At 37.8% G+C, this 19,518-nt stretch overlaps 1 protein-coding gene across 2 annotated transcripts; it reads left to right on the top strand.

Moving 5' to 3' along the window:
- Positions 1-237: 237 nt before the first annotated feature.
- On the top strand, positions 238-12,698 carry LOC308636633 (aspartoacylase-like; the record flags this gene model as incomplete). 2 transcript variants are annotated; one of them, XM_081272212.1, is made up of 6 exons in its annotated part: positions 238-473; positions 1,978-2,173; positions 3,651-3,744; positions 6,196-6,303; positions 9,170-9,279; positions 11,245-12,698. In XM_081272212.1, the coding sequence occupies 6 exons, from the start codon at positions 238-240 to the stop codon at positions 11,440-11,442; spliced, it is 942 nt and encodes a 313-aa protein (XP_081128338.1). In that variant the 3' UTR covers positions 11,443-12,698. The 2 variants fall into 2 exon arrangements, with proteins under 2 accessions (XP_081128338.1, XP_081128339.1); XM_081272213.1 differs by lacking the exon at positions 6,196-6,303.
- Between the last annotated feature and the right edge of the window lie 6,820 nt (positions 12,699-19,518).

The raw sequence follows: 19,518 nt of genomic DNA, 5'->3' as shown, positions 1-19,518 counted from the left end.
ATCTTTGCATATTTTAATCCAAATATGGTAAAGGACAGGGCTACAGAGGGGAGTGCCCACATAATAATAAAGAGCTCAGAACTTGTAACAGAAGATGTTTAAAGTCCTCCACTCAAGGGAACTCTGTACTTTGCACTTTGGTTAAATTCTCATTTGAATTTAAATTTCTAAACTTTTCTTAGGACCTTAAGCTTCCTTTGATCTCCTCTCTTCTGAATTGCAGAAACTATTGGTAAAATGACCTCTTGTCACATTACTGAAGAACCTATAAAAAAGATTGCTATCTTTGGAGGAACTCATGGGAACGAGCTAACGGGAGTATTTCTAGTTAAGCACTGGCTGGAGAATGACGCTGAGATTCAGAGATCAGGGCTGGAAGTAAAACCATTTATTACCAACCCAAGAGCAGTGAAGAAGTGTACCAGATATATCGACTGTGATCTGAACCGTGTTTTTGACCTTGAAAATCTTGGGTAAGAATATGTTTTATATAGTGTGCATACGCGTATGTATGTGTGTGTGATAAATATTAATGTTTGTACATATAGTGTCTATAATGAGTAAGATCGCTTTCACTTTTAATCACACTGCGTTGTGAATTACACAATTGTGGAAACCGGGCATTCATATCTCTTAAATACTTTTTAAAGTACCACATTATTTGATTTTTCTCTTCAAATATATCCTATGCGGGCTGCAAACATATATAAGAAAGGTTTTATTTTTAAATCATATCTTGAAAGACAGATTTAATGATCCTTTGCATTAAGTTAGTGTTTGGCCACTATGTTTGTATACACATTTGTTAACTGTGTGGGAAATTCACTACAATGTTTTTTTTGCAACTATGTTTATGGTAGCACAAAAAGTTCTAGTTAAGAAAAATATGATGTTCCAATTAATATTTGTTGAATCAAAGAGTGAATAAGTATCCATTTTCAGAAAACGTCAGACCACTCTGCAGCCTAAAGAATAGATGTTTACCTTCATTCATACTCATATGCACACTATACAAAACATTTAGGGCTGGTGGGGTGGCTTCATGATGTCATCAGGGCCACAGGTTGCTTCTCTCTTCCCCCTGTGCTTGTCTTCACATGTACCTTTTTTGTACTCATGGTTTTTGCTTCATAAATGCAAAATGGCTAATCCACCTTCTTGATTGCATTCCAGACAGGAAACACTCAGGTACAAACTGTAGGTCCCTTGAAGATACTAGCAAAAATAGCCAGGGAATAGAAAGATATGGAATTACATGAAAATGTGGTTGAATGATTTAAAGAGAAAAAATAAATTTAAAACATTATCACATACAGCAAGCAAAAATGTATCCTAACCATTTCAGGAAGTGAGAGGTTATATTAAGACCCATCTAAGAATATAACGATATCTATTAACATTTGTCTCACAAAAAATAGATACACATGTACCTGTAAAATTTTGTATTTTGGGAGCGTTTACAGACTCTTATCTGTAAACCTTGTCCCTGGACCACCGATGACCCTTGGGCATCAATTAAAAATACCTAATGATGATGTGAGCATCTAAGTGTGACTCTGTTTCAAAAACTTGAATTACCCAGAGTGAAGACTGGGGGCAAGATGCATTAAATGATCTATCCCCATAATAAATAACAAGTGCACCATAACTACAAAAAAAGTATAAATAAGATTAAAGGAAAAGTTTTGTTCAAGGTTGAAGTCAAATGGTAAATTCTGTTTGAACTGCCCTACCTGTGACTAGCCACATAAATGAACACATTATTTTACAAGAATACCAATGAAATATTAGTTGTGTGAAATCAAATGAGAAAAAAAATATTTTTCACTTATAAAAATTTTAGATGTTTTCAATTGTCCCACGAATTTTCCAAATGAAAGGTTTGGCAACTGGTTCTTTGTACATGGTATTCTTATTGACTATATATGTTATCTTAGCCACAAATATTGTTAATCTTTCTCTTTCTGCTAATAATAGCAAAAAGATGTCAGATGATTTGCCATATGAAGTGAAAAGGGCTCAAGAAATAAATCATTTATTTGGTCCAAAAAATAGTGAAGATTCCTATGACATCATTTTTGACCTTCACAACACAACTTCTAACATGGGGTGCACCCTTATTCTCGAAGATTCCAGGAATGACTTTTTAATTCAGATGTTTCATTATATTAAGGTAAAGTCAATGTTATTAATTTATAAGTTTATATAAGTCGATTATAGGTGAGAAACAACCAGAACAGGGTCAGGAAGGAAGGTCCAAGAGAAATGGGATCTATTCCACACCCGGGCTGGGAGGTGGATGGGAAAGGCTGTATCCAGATACAGAGGTGGTGGTGACAGGCAGGAGAAAAGGAGAAACAAGTAAAATAACAAATATAAGGAATAAAATAATAAGACCTTGTGGATTTTTGTGCCTATAAAATTATAAATTTTATTCCAACAGCCACCAATTCATAAGCTATTGAACAAAAAAAAACAAGTAAAATGAATATAAAAGTTTTAAATGTTATGGTTGAAATATCAAAATTACAGGGTTTTAGGAAGCTAAAAATATTGTCATTTCCAGTGGTGAAGACATTGTCTCCCTTTAGTCCTGCCCTTGTCACCATTTGATTGGGATTTCCCAACACACATCCAATCTTTTGTCATATACTTCATAAAGCTAATCGTTTTAACACTCAGGAATCTGTGAGATTAAAAATTCAGGCTTCCAGTGCCTTTAACTAAAGAAAAAAAAATCTAGAAAATAGCAAACAAACAAAAACACAAATAATGGATTTTGTATTTGATTTTATATAATAGATGTTCTTCCTTCCTGAGAGCTAAAATGGTTTACTAAGAAAAGTTTGACCCAGGTAGCCAGAAGCTGGGTTTAAATCTTGGCTTTCTCCTTCACTAACCTTGAAGAAGTTCAACTCTCAAAACAGCTTTCTTCATTTTATAAAATTGGCATAAGAATACTCACCCCATATGGCTGCTCAAGTCTTTAAATGAGAAAAAAAATATTCAAGGCATTTAGACTAATGTCTACCCTGCGGTGAGGGTTCACTATTACTTTTGTTCCCCTTGACTTCTGGACATTAAGTAGGTAGTGGCTGTGGTGGGAGATCCTTATGCAGCTGTTCTGTGTTGCTCCTTGAAGAAAGCTGAATGCTTTTGTGGCCAGACATGGAAGCCTCAAGGTTGATTTCTGGTTATCAAAACCAAGAGACCTGACTCAAATTTCCATTCAAATAGAAGGATGAAAGGGGAATCACCTGACATTTGTAGAACCTGAATTACAGGGTCAGAAACAGAGCTCTTTAAGAAATAAATAAGCTAAATAGTAAGGGTAAGCAATGATGAAAACAAAAATAACCAAATCCATTCAGAAGGAAAGTTTATTTCCTATTTTTTGGTCATGGCTCTGGAGAATTGTTTAATATTCATTTTATCCAGAAAACTGCATGTAATTCAATTTTACATGCAATTTATTTGTATGTTTTCAAAGCTATAACATTGAGTTTTAGAGTGTTTCATAAAACTGTCTGACTAATCTTAGTTGATGAAGTAAAAAATATGAAGTCCTTACTGACTCCGTAGCAGCAAAGAGAAAAAAAAAATATATGGTCTTTACATAATAAGGAAGATGTTTTAAAAATTCTTTGCAGACTTCTTTGGCTCCATTACCCTGCTATGTTTATCTCATTGAGCATCCTTCCCTCCAGTACGCAACCACGCGTTCCGTAGCCAAGTGTCCTGTTGGTAAGTCTGTTGGCATAGCTGAATAAAATGTGTCCTACCTGAAACTCCAAGAAAAATTAAAGAATATTTATAGCTACCTTGCGCATCCTTAAGGCTTATAATTATCAGATAATAAGCAAATTAATCCCAGGCAGACACTATATTTCCTCAATATCTCAGAGCAGCTTTCTGGTTCTATTCATATTATTTTCTTCACTGTTACGTTTGACCCTAAAAATCAGTCTGACAGATTCTTCTCCTTCCCAAGAATTAAGTGAAAAGTCACCTTTTATAGAACTTTGTCTCTAACTCCACTCCACAAAATTGCTCTAAAAATGTGTACTTTCAACAGATATTTATTGTGTGTCTACTAGAGACCCACCACTGTGCTAGGTTCTGGGAAAATAGTAATGAACAAGGCACACCGAATCCCTCAAAGAGCTTAGTATCTAATGAGAAGAGAACATTAACCAATCATTACTGCACAGAGGGAGAAATGGCAGAGTAGGAGTAATTCATTCTCTTTCCTGGGAGATACACTAACATAATTAACTATTTGCAAACTATACTATGATTAAAATTTCTATTGCAACTTAAGTGGTTTTTGTTAGATCTTAGATGCTTTAACCAAGAGTAAATTTAAGAGCAAGTTGGCAAATAACATAAGCAAGTGAAAACTTAACAATTAATTATCCTGGTTACCCAAGTATTGATACTTTTGACACATAAATAAGGAAATCAATCAATTATTAATTATAAAGGAGAAAGCTAAATATCCAAATATAGGCACAGAATTGCAATAAATGTAATAAACCAAAACCTTAGTATATGAAATAGGGTTGAGTGCCTCTCAGTGGTACAGTGTTTGCCTACCATGTGTAAAGACCCAGGGTTCCATCCCTGGCACCACAAAAAATAATAATAATAATAATAATAATAGATCATGGGTTATATTTAGTACCAAATAAAAGTGTAAGACTTCTAAACTTTGAGATATTAGCCTTATAATATGATATTTATGGGCAATGCTGTTTTACCTAGAACAAATATCTCTGATAAGTTTGACCCTTACAAATAAAGCCAAATCTTTAAAACATTTCAATACAAGGGAGTATTAATTACATTTTAAATAATTAGAAAATATTAATATGTTCTTCTTCCAACTTTGCTCTTTTATATTTGAAATCTATTATGTCATATACACGTTGGCAGCTAATGACAATATCTAATGGAGGAAGGAAACATCAGGAACTCCTCTACTAATCTTTCATTATGGCCCCTTTGTCAGAACAGAATAATATGTACATTCTTAAATCATCAGGATGGTTGGATTACTATAAGTGAATTAAACTTTTGATATTTACTCTTAAGCTGAAGAAAAGTTAATTAATATCTTAAAGATTGGATACGCAACCAAAATTTGATTTATTAGAAAGGAGGAAAATGGAATGCATTTGGAGTAGTCAAACAACAATGTCTTCCACAAAATGCACATAGACATATCAATGAACACAATTTTCATACATTTGTACAAATCATTTATGCACAGAGGCATGCCTTAGCCCCACTTATGATATCATTTACTTAAATGAATTCTTATAAATATACACAAGAAAGTTACACACAGTACAACATAATGAACTTTTTGAATTGGAAAATAATAGAAATAGGTGAAAATAAGATGGGTTAAAAATAATATCTTTGAGTTGAGTGTAAGAGAATGAATGTAGGTGATATACTTAATAAACAGATTGATAAATGGAGAAAAGAATAACTGGAGGGGTGACTTTGTGGGAAGCTTGAACAGGTGGAGGAGTATTTTGCAGGTGTAAGGATGGATGCTTGACAGCTACAGGAAATAGACCTGGTAGTACAAGCATAGTTTTATTGAGGTTAGAGGAAATACAAATTTTTCTATAGAAAATAAGAACCATTGCACTATCTTATCAGAATGGGTTAATATTAAGTATAAAAATGTTGCCCTAAAGTCACATAGATTGCATGTTAACTTAAATTCATAGTTCATCTAGCTATATTTCTATGACTAACTAGATGTCTTTCCTCCTGTTAGAGCTAAATGTTATTCTGTGACCATCTCTCTTTGTGGCCACCTATTACTTTGTCATTGCAGGTTTATCTACTTCTTTTGCTATGTTATGATACTTAAACATTTGAATCACATGAAAGTAAATTTAAAGAAAAAATAACCCTAAGTTCCGACTACTCAAACACAAGTCTGATTTTTTCCATGTTCTCTTCCAGTCTTTATTCACTATGCATTTATCACTAGGCGTATTTAAACGTAAATGTTCTGCTTTATTTTTTACCTAACTTTCTGTCTCAAATACTTTCCATGATGCTAACTGGTCTAACTTTTAAATATTTATTGGGGTTCTAGATATAATAAAATGCTTAATTTCACAATACATTCTAATACTTATATAATATTACTATCTTCCCTTCTGTACTTAGGTATAGAAGTTGCCCCCCAACCCCAAGGTGTTCTGAGAGCTGATATTTTGGATCAAATGAGAAAAATGATTAAACATGCTCTTGATTTTATATATCAGTTTAATGAAGGTAAGTGGTGGATAAGAGTTGTTTCCTTAATTGTGGGTATTTGCATATTTAGCTGTGTGTTAGTCAGGTGTGAATTATTATGACCAAAATATCTGACAAGGACAACTTAGAGAAGGAAATTTTTATTTTGGATCATGTTCTCAAAGGTTTAGTCCATGGTTGGCTGGGTCCATTGCTCTGGGCCAAGGTGAGGCAGACATCATGGCGGAAGGGCATAGTGAAGGGAAGCAGCTCAGAACATGGCAGCTGAGAAGCAGAGAGAGGGAAAGGGCAACCTCTTCCAGCCACTCCCCATCTGCCTATAGTTACCACCATTCAAGCTAGAATAGACTGATTACATTTCAGCACTCATAATCAAATCATTTCACTTCTGATTATTTCTGCATTAACATAGGAGCTTTTGGGGGATACCTCATATCCAAACCATAACAATACTATACATACATTTCATAGTACATATATAGTGCATAGATATGTATATATGTACCAACGTATAACACTTTAACCGTGTGTGTGTGTGTGTGTGTGTGTGTGTGTGTGTATGTGTATAAAACTTAACCACTTAACATTGAAGTAGTAATTGAAATTTAGGTCAAATTCGTCATGCTCATAATCTTAGAGGCTTTTTCAATTTTTTTTATTCACTTCAGCTATTCCTCAATCACCAAAATAGACACATACAAGAAAAACAGTGGCCATATGAACAACCCAAATCAAATCCTATTTTCCTATTAATCTCCATTTTTAAAACCAAAGACAGAGTAGGAAATACAAATACCCAATAAAAGTAGAAAAGATGTTCAACATCACAAGTAAAAGGGAAAAATGCAAATTAGAGTGAGAAACCATTTTCCCCATCAGATTGGACAAAATAGCATCTGACGATATTAAGTACTGGTAAAGGTATAGGAAAAGGAGATACTCTCATTCCCTGCTGACAAACATTTGAATTGGTAAAGACACTTTAAAGGGTAATTTTATAGCATCTGCTGTATCTACTTATTAAATTGTGCAATTCTTATAACCCAGCAGTTCCACATTTCAGAGAAACACAAGCTCATGAATACCCAATGGCTTGTATTCAAGGGTGGTTATTATAGCTTTGTTTGCAAAGGAACCGACTCAAATGTGCATTCGTGGGTGAACAGTTAAACAATAATAACATGGAAGAATCTTCAAAACACACTATTGTTTAAAAGAAAGAAAACTGTAGACAAAAATATATGATATAAACATTTACTTTAAAATAATAATAATCACTTGCTAGAATGCATATAAGTATGAAATTGTTGTTGACAAACACGTAATTATGGTGACACAGCCTACTGCGTCATTCAATGTCTGTGGGGAACATAATTCCTTTGCCTCAGATGTGCAGCCCCCTGTGATCACAGGAACTTCTTCTCTATTTGGGAATACTTTGGCTCCAAAGTCATGAAAACTGAAAATGAGCTAGATGTCCACCAACTTTGTATGAGGGCAGGTTCTCTACTCTCTAATGGAACTGGTATTGGGAAGGTCATAACATATTCGCAAGAAATTCTCAGATAGTAAGTGTGGAACTCTAATATGTTAAGAAATGATATCCCCAGGGAGAATGCCACAAACCTGAGTGGAATGGTAACTCAAAAGACACTCCGCTCTCTGTTTTCGTATCCATCAGTCACCCCCATCTCTTGAATCTGGGTTGCCCAAGTAGCTTGTTTTTGTGCCACGAAAGGGCTTGAAAAAGACTATGTATTGGGACTTGCCTCTTGTGGCTTTTGGGAACTCTGTGTGGCTATTATGTGAGTCAGTCCACACTAATCTGATGGATACAAAAAGGTTATAGAATAGAAGACTCAGACACCCCAGCCACCAGTCATGCAGCTCGAGCCTTCAAACTGTCAATTGCCAGACATTAGATTGAGGCCATCCCAGATTACCCAGCCATAAACTGATTTGCCAGCTCATCCCAGATGCATGAGCAAAGCAAACAGAAACCAGCAAAGAGAGTCCAGACTAGAGGAACTTCCTAACCAACCCACAGAAGTATAAGCTAAAAAAAAAAAAAAAAAAAAAAGGTTGTTGCTTTAAGCCACTAAGTTCTGGGAAAGTATGCTATGCAGCAAAAGCTAGCTGACATAGGATTGATCTTAGGATCTCCTCATCCCAACTCCACTCTAAGGCAAAGGAGAACTTTTCCTTTGAGATGAAACCATAACATCCTGTGGATACACCATTGGACATACGTTCATCCTGTTTGCTCAGAGACCACGTGGTATCTGTGTAAACTACTCCTTTTCCAATTTATGGGCATTGAGCTGAGCTATTTAATGTCATCTCTTTGAAAGCTGGTAGACTGCCTGCATCCCAAGATTTCACTGCTTAGGAGCCATCTAAGTGTTTAATGAACTTGATTAAGAGAAAGAGCCACTAGATGGAATCCACCTAACTTGCTGAAAGTTCCCCTGCGAATATGCAATCACTGAATGTCAGAGCTGGAAGATTCTTTCAAGATAAGCTAATCCAAAACCCTCTTTTGACAAGATTGCTCAAAATAACACAGCTAGGAAAAAAGAAAGATGGCATACTCAGCAGAACAGAGCCCAGGGTCCTGACTGGCAGATCTAGGCTCTTTTTCTCCCACACTGGCTTCTTTAAGTTATATTTTCTACCTCTGTTCATCAGTGCACTGATAGGAATAATTCTAGAATTTTGGGCTTTATATTGTTTATGAACATCTTTAAGTTACTTAATGTGTTCTCCTTATAACTGTCTTCATTTTGTTGTTTTTCTTTCCTTCCTTCCTTCCTTCCTTCCTTCCTTCCTTGAAATATCGACTTCCCTTTTTTAATTGCTATAATATGTATTATTTTTGTTGTAGGAAAAGAATTTCCTCCCTGTGCTATTGAGGTCTATAAAATAATGGAGAAAGTTGATTATCCCAGGAATGAAAATGGAGAAATAGCTGCTATTATCCACCCGAATCTGCAGGTAACATTTGCTGTTTCTTTAAAATAATGAGAATATTTTAATAATGTTGTACCTTTGAGTAGAATTTCACAGTTCGTACAGCATTTTACATATATTAGCTAATTTGATGTTCACAAAACCACTGCAGTGTAGAGAAGTGTATTAGTTAGCTTTCCATCACTCAAATAAAATGCCTGATGCAATTAATTTATAAGGAGAAAAGGTTTATTTAGTCTCAATCCAAGGTTGATTGGGTGACTCCTTTGCTTTGGGCCTCTGATTGGGGCACTTAATGGTAATAGAAGAAAGTATGCATTAGAGCAAACTGCTCACACCTGTCTAGAGTTTAAGAGTGATGGGGTTACTTATCAGAATTACCTAGGGGATTTTTTCCCAAAATGCATGGAACCCATCACAAACTACTAAAGCAGTGCTTCTCAAACTCAGGCCATGTAAGAACCAGCTGAGGAGCTTTTCAAAAGCCCAGGTTCCTGGGTCCCAACCTCAGAGGTTCTGATTTAATTTACAAGGTGGACACAGGGAATCAAATGACTGCACCAGGTGATTCCATAGGACTCAGGTCTGGGGAGCACGGCAGTACACGGGAACCTCTGCAGATGCAACCAACCAATGGGCGGGGAAGTTCTTTCAGTGATTCTGGGCATATCTCTGCCTGAAAAGCACTTGTTCAGAGCAGCATTCTCAACCAGGCCACCCTGTAAAATCACCAGGGACTTAAAGAAAGAAAGGAAGGAAAAGACAGGAAGAAAGGGAGGGGGAGAAAAGGGAAAAGTGAACTATAAAAATAAGAAGCATGAGGGACTGGAAGAAGTGGATGATAACATAGATGTTTTTATTATATAGCTATAGGTTATATGACTATGCTATGTATATATCAAAATTTACAACTGCACACAAAAATTGATGAATTTTTTACTCCATAATTAATTTTTTCAAATAAAACTTTAGTAAAAATGTATTTATTAAAAATAAAGCCACTCTTTAGATTCTGATTTGCTATATCTGAGATGGGGCCAGCCCTGTACCCATGTAAATGTATATTAATATCCCAAGTGATTCTAATGTATGGCTAGAGTTGAGACAATCACTGAGATGCAGTGCCATGCATACTTCAGTATTCTACATGTAAATCTCTGACAATTTGTGAACATGAAGATTTTGATTTAGTAAGTCTGCAGAGGGGAATAAAATTTTGCTTTTCTAACAAACTGCTGGGTGATGCCGATGCTTCTAGAAAATATTAGAAATGCGGAATCTCAAGGCACCACCCTGACCATTAGCATCAAAATCTGCATTTTAGCAAAATCCCCAGATGATCTGTAAGCATAGCCAAGTTGGAGAAGAACTGTTCTAGACTTTCTATGATCTGACAACATTGGTGCTTGAAGGATCAAAGGGCCAAATCCCTGGGGCAGGACCTGTCAGATAACGCGTTGTTAACATAATGTGGGGACACACCTGCAGTACATTCACCTGTCTTAGACTTTTCTCCAAAGCACTCACCAATCCTCCAATCAGAATAAAGTCTCCCTGTGTGCAAATACAATGTGACTCATTTTTATGTCCCCAACAGCAGAATGTCTTGCACACAGAAGGCTCTCAAAAAATAGTTCCTAAATTTTGCTGAACAGAATTTCACTTCAGATGGCAAAAAGTAGAATATGCGCTTAGGTGGATATGAAATTTATTTTTCCTCTTAATATTATAAACCTCTTTGGCCACATTCAAGGCAAACTTGGTGTCAGAGAAACTCTAATTACACATGTCAACTGTAAGAATTAACAGGGAAACTCTTAAAACTGCTGCCCAAGACAGTTACATGGTTCCAGTGGAGTCAGGTCTCTCACATGCCTCTCAGGACACCCTTCAAGGATCACTTTTTAAAGAACAGAATGGTATTTGTTAAATATCTAGAGTCTTGACATGAAAATTTTGTAATTTATTATTTTAACTGTCTTCCGAAAGGATCAAGACTGGAAACCGTTGCACCCTGGGGACCCCACCTTTGTGACTCTTGACGGAAAAACTATCCTGTTGGGTGGAGACTGTACCGTGTACCCTGTGTTTGTGAACGAGGCTGCTTATTACGAAAAGAAAGAAGCTTTCGCAAAGACAACAAAAGTCACTCTCAATGCAAAAAGTATATGCTCCTCTTTCCACTAGAAATCAGTGCTAGCTCACTTTTTGTGGGGCATCTTGAAAAAGGACCAGTCTGTACGCTCCTCAAGAACAGAGTTGTGCCTTATTCAAGTTCATGATCTGAACTTGACCCAGTCCTGACCCAGTCCCCAAGCAGTAGGCATTCTCACCAGTGTCTTAAAGAAAAAAAATAAATTAATGAATGTCTTTTAAAGTTATCATATTTTATGTAGATAGCTTCTTCAAAGAAGTGTGCTTCCTATTTCTGCATAGATTTTTATACATTTACACTCTGACAGTGTACTTTCTCTTTCAAAGTACAAAAGACATAGGTACTATGTGCAGAGTTATTAACTTGAACATGGCATGAAATGTATGTTTTCAAGTAATTTTTGTTTGTTTTTGTGGTGCTAGGGATTGAACCCAAGGCCCTGTATATGCAAGGTAAGCACTCTACCAGCTGAGCCATATCCCCAGCTCAAGTAATTTTTAAGTGCTATTAGAAATTAAAGATGGAGACTATTTTTTAAATTTTTCATGATTGAGTTAATGACACTATATTAAGTATTCAGTCCATAAACTAGCAATAGTTGTGATACCCATAGTAGATTTTAGCTGCTCTTCCTCAGATGACATGTTGAAGAGAAATGAGGGCTGATTGTAAATATACATCTAGAAACACTGATGTCTTACACTCACCTTGAGAAGCTACTTGTCCTTCTCATCATGGACAATTAGGAAGAGGCAAATTCCTCTCATCTGCCACTTCTTATTTTGAATGAACACTCACTCTTACTCCTAGCCAAAGTGTGAGGAGATCTTTGGACGCCAGTAGCTGCCAGCCTAGGTGGTTAAGACCCATAACCGAGGACAGTGAACACAAGTGGAAACGTGACCATGATCCATGACTCTGGTTTGCAAACACACCCTTTCAAAAAATTCTCCCATTTTTTTTTTTTAAGCTGAATCCCTCACCTCCTCAAAGGACCTCTGGCAAAACACTGCCTCCCTCCCTGCCCCATTCTCAGGGGCCTCCCCTCACCTCTTTTAGGTCACAGCAACCAAGTAAGGAATAACTTTATCCTACGATTTGAACCCTAAGGAAACACATTTATGGCTTCAAATGTTTTACCAAAAATACTAACATTATCTGGAACTTATATAGGTACACAAATATTTTCATTCTTCCAGAACTAACTCCACTAAGCCAATTTAATTCCATATTCATTGTTTTATAGAGCACAACTAAATGATTTCTGAATTTTGCACTAGAAAAATCATTGTGTGCTTTGCCAAAATTATTTTCATTGGAATAAACTTCCTTCTGAAGGTTGTAGTTAAAATGTGTCCATCTTCTTTAGCACACAAGTTTTACCAAGTGTCCTTCTCCCTCTATGAAAGATCGTTCTGTTATGTTTTATCTTAGTCCAAATCCTCAGGCAAGGAAACTTTATCCTTCATTTGAGTTTTAGTTATTTATGTAATTTATAATGTGCCATTTAGGTCACTGTGGTTTCAGTTTGGGGGATTCATTATTTCTTTTGAGAGTAATATTTCCTGACTCAATTGTTATTGTCTTCATTGTTTCTAATTAGATGTGATTTTTTTTTTCTTAATCTACAACACATGGCTGTGTAGTTTTAGTTATTTTCAGTTTTATTTTTATTATTTCTATCTATCTGCCAGCTCCATTTTCTCATGTATAAAGTGGGGGTGATCACAATAGTAATGCTTCTGCTGTGGGGTTACTGAGGATTAAGCAAGTTAATGCATGTGAGCACTTAGCTCAGTGCCCAGCACTGAGTTCAAAGGTAGCACAAAAGACCCTTTGTGAGCTGCTCCCTCCCCCACAACCTCTCTAGACTCCATTCCCATTCTCTCTGTTCCAAGGCTTTTGTGTTGTTTTATTCCTGAACAACTTCATCCAAACTGATTCTTCCCCCTAAAATTTTCTCCCAACTTCATGCATATCCCCCCCACACACATACACACCCACCCCAGGCCTTGCTCTAGCTAATTCCTGTGTTTCCTTCCAAATGCAACTCAACTCTCATTTTAGGTATGAATCCTTTTTCTCTATCTGACTTACTTGCCCAATTTTCCCATCCTTCCATCTATGCCATCTCAAGGACATTAACAGAGTCTTTTTCAGACTGCAATCTATTAAATGCCTAATAAAGGTTAGTTAAATAAATGAGTGAGCCCAAATGCCCTTCTCTACCTAAACATCTCCACATTCCACCAATCTCCCTCCTTCTTTTTTCCTTCTTTCTCAGTCACTTCCTGGGTCTTCTCACCACCTCTCTTGAGTGAAACTCACTCCATTCTACACTCTTCAGACTGTTACTATATCTCAAAGGACAGCAGGAGAAAAATAGTAGTAACAAAACACACTTTTAAGCCTACAATCCCATCAGATTAAACAGGCAAATGTTCCCACTCAGTAGTTCCCCTGTGTGAGACATTTTGGTGGCTTCTCCTTACCCTTGAAATGAAGTGTCAAAGCCTCACCTTGATGGGACAAGCCCTACATGCTCTGGGCATGGCCACCCCTCCAGCATCATCTCATGTCACTTGGCTCCTTGCTCCAGCAGTTGGGCCACACAGACTTGATTCTCCAGACCTCAGATGCATCAAGCTCCCTACTACCTGGGGGTCTTTGCCCATGTGTTTTCACTTCTTGAAAGTCTGTCCCACCCTCTCATCCCTTGATTCAGATGATACTTGTCCTCAGTGTAACACGGCCTAGGTTAGGCCCCTCTGTTACACAAATACACTTTTATATCAGACTAGCACATACCACAACTGTAAAAGTACTAATTTATGAGATTGGTGTAGAAGACAGTTAAATGTGTGTCCCTTCACTTAAACTGCAAAAGCTCTAAGGGAGCAGGGAGTGTGTCTTGTTCTTTGAAGTATCCGTAACTTTGAACACATTGCTTACCACCTGAAATCGATCAGTCTTGTTGGATACATGAGATTGATCTGATGAGTGTGAAGCCATCCCAGAGGGCTTCTTCAGAAGAGCAGATTGATTCAGAGACCATAGAAGATGACCCTGGAGACCACAGAGATGCCACTGGGGCAGGAATGGTAAACCACATACTGTTACTGCTCCAATAGGTACAGCAAGTGGGAAGGGACAGCGGGGAAACTCTGAAGACCCAGGTGACCAAGGCCATCGCACTGAGAGGAGCCTACAATCCCTGGGGGCACCAGGGCAACTGGACCAGGGCACATCTGCAAGGCCTGCATTTGCATACCCCATGCAGACACAGTCTGAAGGGAAGTGACTGCTTAGGGACTCCCCAAACCTTTTAATACCCCTGTATTTCCACATATATTTCCATCAAGAGACTCATAACTTACCCATAGAGACCTTCTTTATACCCCCAACCCCACACAGACACACGAAGTCCAGCACTGGGCAGATAGTAGTTCCTTAACACATCAGATCAATGACTTGGAGGCTCTCTATGGAGTATTTCACCCAGGGCTGCCACATAAGGCTTCCTGGGTCACACAAGACACAACTCCAGGGAAGCAAGGCTTTAATCCCCTAAACTGCAAAGTGAATGGCACAGCACAGGATTTTATGCCCTATCAAACTGAAAAACAGGATTGGTATTGATTCTTTTGGTTGAGAAAAAAGAACAGGGACTTGGTCAGTAATGTAAAATCCCCCTCAAAAAAACTGGGGTCTATAAGCAATTGCTATGATTAACATATAATTAATATAAAGTGAAATTTAGAAAGAAAAATATTAAAGCCACAACAGCTAAATATCATTTTAAAAATTTATGATATTTAATGTGACACAGGCTGGGTTAGGCCCTAAATATCATAAAGGCCCATTTTAGAAAATAAATCTATTAAATGAAGAAATAAATTTTACCATCATGAAATAGCATAAGACATCTCAAGGAAGTAGAGAGCATCCCCTGACAGGATATTTCAATGCTGTGGGTATGAATGCAGATAAATTTGTAGGTTTGGTGGTCAAAAGTTGAAGGTGTTTCCATCTGATGGCTTCTAGTTTCACTACTAAGTTGGAGATTAAACTACCTATAGGTTTTCAAAGAGAAATGGGGTCAAGAATGACAGCTTTGAAATAACTACTGGAAAATATAACAGAACTGATGAAGGAACTAGAGTAACCACTGGGGTATTGTAAGGATTAAATAAGACTCTGTAGGTACAATGCATGGCATGTTGTAGGCACTCAATGTTCACGTCCTTCCCCCTCCTTCCACCATTTTTAAGGAAAGAAATTTCTCACTCATATTTGTCTCCTCTATCATTGTGCATACTGGATGTCTAATTTTTGTTGAATCGGTTGTAAGTCCTCACACACAGCAGGTGAGATACATTTTTTGGAATTGCACTGGATCCCATCCTTTCTGCAGAATATTGCTGCTATTGTCAGAGAAGTGGCCTGGTGCAGTCAAAAAAAAAATGGTTCTTTTTTTTTAAATATTTCTTTAGTTGTCAATGGATTTTATTTTATTTATTTATATGCAGTGCTGAGAATCAAACCCAGTGCCTCACACATGCTAGGCAAGCACTCTACCACTGAGCCACAACCCCAGCCCAAGTGGTCTCTCTTGATACCAGCCTAACTAAACTTTATAGACCTTGGATCCTCAGGCCAGGAAAAAGCATCATGACCTTTGCATTTCATGCCATTTACTCCAGAACTCAATTTCTCCACCAGTTAAACTGGGATATAATACTGAACCTATAAAACTATCTTATTAAGATAACACAATGGCTGAAAAAAACTGCTGTGACCATTTTGGCAGTTAATTTTTCACAGTCTCACATGCCACAAAAATGTTCATGCCCATTGACCCAGGCATCCCATTCCCAGAAATATATCCTACAACAGAGGTTTCCACCCTTTTTCTATTAGCCTATCCAGAATGTTCTCATGAATGCATGAATGACCTATTCCTAGATCCTGAGCTAAAACCTGTTTAAGCTAAGATGTGATTGTGTACAACAGACTTTACTTTCTTCTTCTTCTTCTTCTTTTTTTTTTTTTTTTTTTTTTGGTGTGTGTGTGCCAGAAATTGAACCCAGGGGTGCCTCAACACTGAGACACACCTCCAGCTCTTTTTTATATTTTATTTAGAGATAGGTCTCACTTAGTTGCTTAGGGCCTCGCTAAATTGCTGAGGCTGTCTTTGAACTCCTGAACCTACAGCCTCAACCTCCTGAGCCACTGAGATTACAGGCATGCATCACCACGCCTGGCACAAGGACCTTTTCTTGGCCCCTCAATAAGACTTGCCACAGTGAAGGAAGATATTCTGGGAATCATTTAAATCAAGTAAATAATTCACTAAATGCAACATTTCACCTAATAAAAATTTGGTCACACTTTCCACAACCCATTAAGATAAAGCTGTTTGGGGAGAGCCAACTTGAGAATAACCATCTTTATAAAATAACTCAAAAGAATGAAAAATATTCATACACATGAGTTGGGCTGATGGGCCATAAAGATAGTAATAGTAGCAGCTCTTTCGTGCTCATTCTCTCATTGCATCCTTATGAAAACCCATAAATAGGAAGGATTTGGACGTCTAGTCTCCTGGTAGAGCGTTGGGTTGTGGCCATGCAAAATAAGCTGAGAGCCAGCAGGGCCAGACGGGTAAAGCACTGCATGGGCATCTTGTGGCCTGAACCATGAACACCATCTGACTGTGAATCCTTTACTCAAGCTGCTTCCACAGTTGCTGAGTGGTTCAATAGAATCCTGGACATGCATGCACATTGAAGTGTAGACAGTATGTGAAGGTCACATGTCTTACAGCATGCTGCCCCTGAACTGGGACCAATAGTGTGTGGGGTCCAAAAACTGGCCTTCCTCATATCCATTTCTGTTAAGCAATACTCCAGGATTTCTAGTCAGTCTTCACATTCACATACCAAGAATAAAACGTGGCCATAACAAGGCAAAATAAATATTTATTAGAAATCAAAAAGTCATTTATTTCTTCAGTGGAACTAAAATATTTTCACTCTTTTTATGACTTCTTTCTTGAAAATAGCTTCACACAAATGCACACAACATTAAAAATATGACTATAAATTACAACTTACAAGATTCAGGCATCATTGGCGAGAATGGGGTGACAATTCTGTGTTTGGAACCAAGTTCAAAGAAAAAAAAAGTAAATTGATACAGACATCAAGTATGGCTTACAGGCCTGGATAATAACCCATCCCCCTGGCCCCACCCAGAGCAGAGGATACAGTTCATCCAGCCTTGAGGAAGGAAAGGAATGTCAATAATACTGCACTCTCTTGGGCAGGTGCCTTTAAGAGCTGAATGGCTTCACAGTACAACCTGGCACATCCCAGGGAGGAAGGTAAGCACCCTATTTATTCCAAACAAGACATATGACATAATGTCTACAATAACGAATTCTTCCTGAGGAAAACAGCATTGCAGCCAAACATAGCCTGAGCCTGGGGGATTCCATCACTGGGAAAAGCCTTCCCCTTCAACGACTGAAATGTAAATCATGGAGTTTGAAGATATCCGGATAGGCTCAGGGGTTGGTGGGGTGTGTATGTGTGTGTGATTTTTGTGCACAACTGTGTGCACACTTGAATTTTAGACTAGTCACAGGGATTATAGGGACAATGCTGACTACCAAATGTGTCGTCAGAGCAAAATCCCTAGCCCCCTGACATGTGCCAACCACAAAGATAGACTTAAATTTACCAAATAACTGTGCTAAAAACATTGATAAGGGAGATATCTGTGACATAAAATTAGGACATTCCAGCCTCAACAACTCTGATATGATGTCCTCCGCGTTCCTTTCAGAGCTTTAGATTCCAGGTATAAAATTGCCCAATTATTTTTTTTGCCCCATTATTGACTAACCTCCCAGCTTTTTCCCAAGTGGAAAATGGTTTTACCCATTAAAATCTAAGTCAAATCAGTTCTGGAATTCCCAGATCCATAATGTAGTACATGGCACCATGGATGCAATGACTGCCCTTCAAGGCCAGCACATCTGTTCAGGATCAATGCAAGGAGGCCACTCCAGCTCTAGAATAATGATTTGTAGACTCTCTAGGCTGAAAGTAATCTTAAAATTCCTCCTATTACTTTCTTTAACAACACCTTCAGTAAGTATTCACCCAGCTTCTGCTTTAACATCTGGAGCAGGTAGGGACTGATTGAAACCAAAATCTTTCTCTAGTTTTTGACCAGTTCTGCCCATCTGGAACACATCTGCTCCTTCTGCCACTGGAGACACCTTTCACTGAATACCAGAGGAGAGTGCTTTGTTGGTTGGTTGGGCTCTAGCCACCTGGGAAATTTCTTCAGTCTCCACCTCTGCCTCAAAACTCTGTGGAATTTCAGAGGACAGAAAATCTGAGGGTGAGGATCTAAAAATAGGCCCCAAGTCTTGGCCAAATCCTCCTCTCATGAGCCTTCCCCTTCAGCCTCAAAATTCACAGTGAACAAAATACTTACTACCGGAGCATTTCAGTCATTTTGCTAAATTCCCCAAGGAGAAATAACTGTTGTACACTAGCTGCCTCAGAGATTGAAAACCATATAAATAGAACAGCTTCTATTTCTGTCCCAGCTCAGAAGCATGCCCTATGGCAAGGCCTGAGGGGGAAGGAGCCAAGCCCTTTCACCCAGATCACAGCACATCTCCTGCAGACCTCCTGTGAATAAAGAAAAGCTTATTATTGGGCTCTGGCCACCCTGAGGCCAAGTATATAATGTATATCCAGCCCCAAAGCTCAAGATCTACTTCTCAGCTTTTAAATTCACCTACTTCACCTAAAGCGATTTTCATTCAAAAATGAAATGTCTTTTCTATTTTAAAATTAAAACACTGTGTTAATTACACTACTAAAAACATCTCTTGGTTTGAGATGGTTTGAGCCCTGGGTTTCATTCCAAGGGTGGTTTCCTGTTACCTGAGGGTTCTAGAAAGGCATTTCCACAGCTCATTCCCCTCCTCCTCCAGGATATCCGATTTGACTCAATCCCTTGCACATTCTGGGATGGGATCTAAAGTCTCCCACAAATTCACGTGACCCAGTCACAGTACTAAGGGA

The sequence above is a fragment of the Spermophilus citellus genome, assembly GCF_964194105.1.
Source record: "Spermophilus citellus genome assembly, chromosome: 17".
Classification (NCBI taxonomy): Eukaryota; Metazoa; Chordata; class Mammalia; order Rodentia; family Sciuridae; genus Spermophilus; species Spermophilus citellus.
Note: the sequence above shows the minus strand (reverse complement) of the source record. Positions and strands in the feature narration are given on the sequence as shown.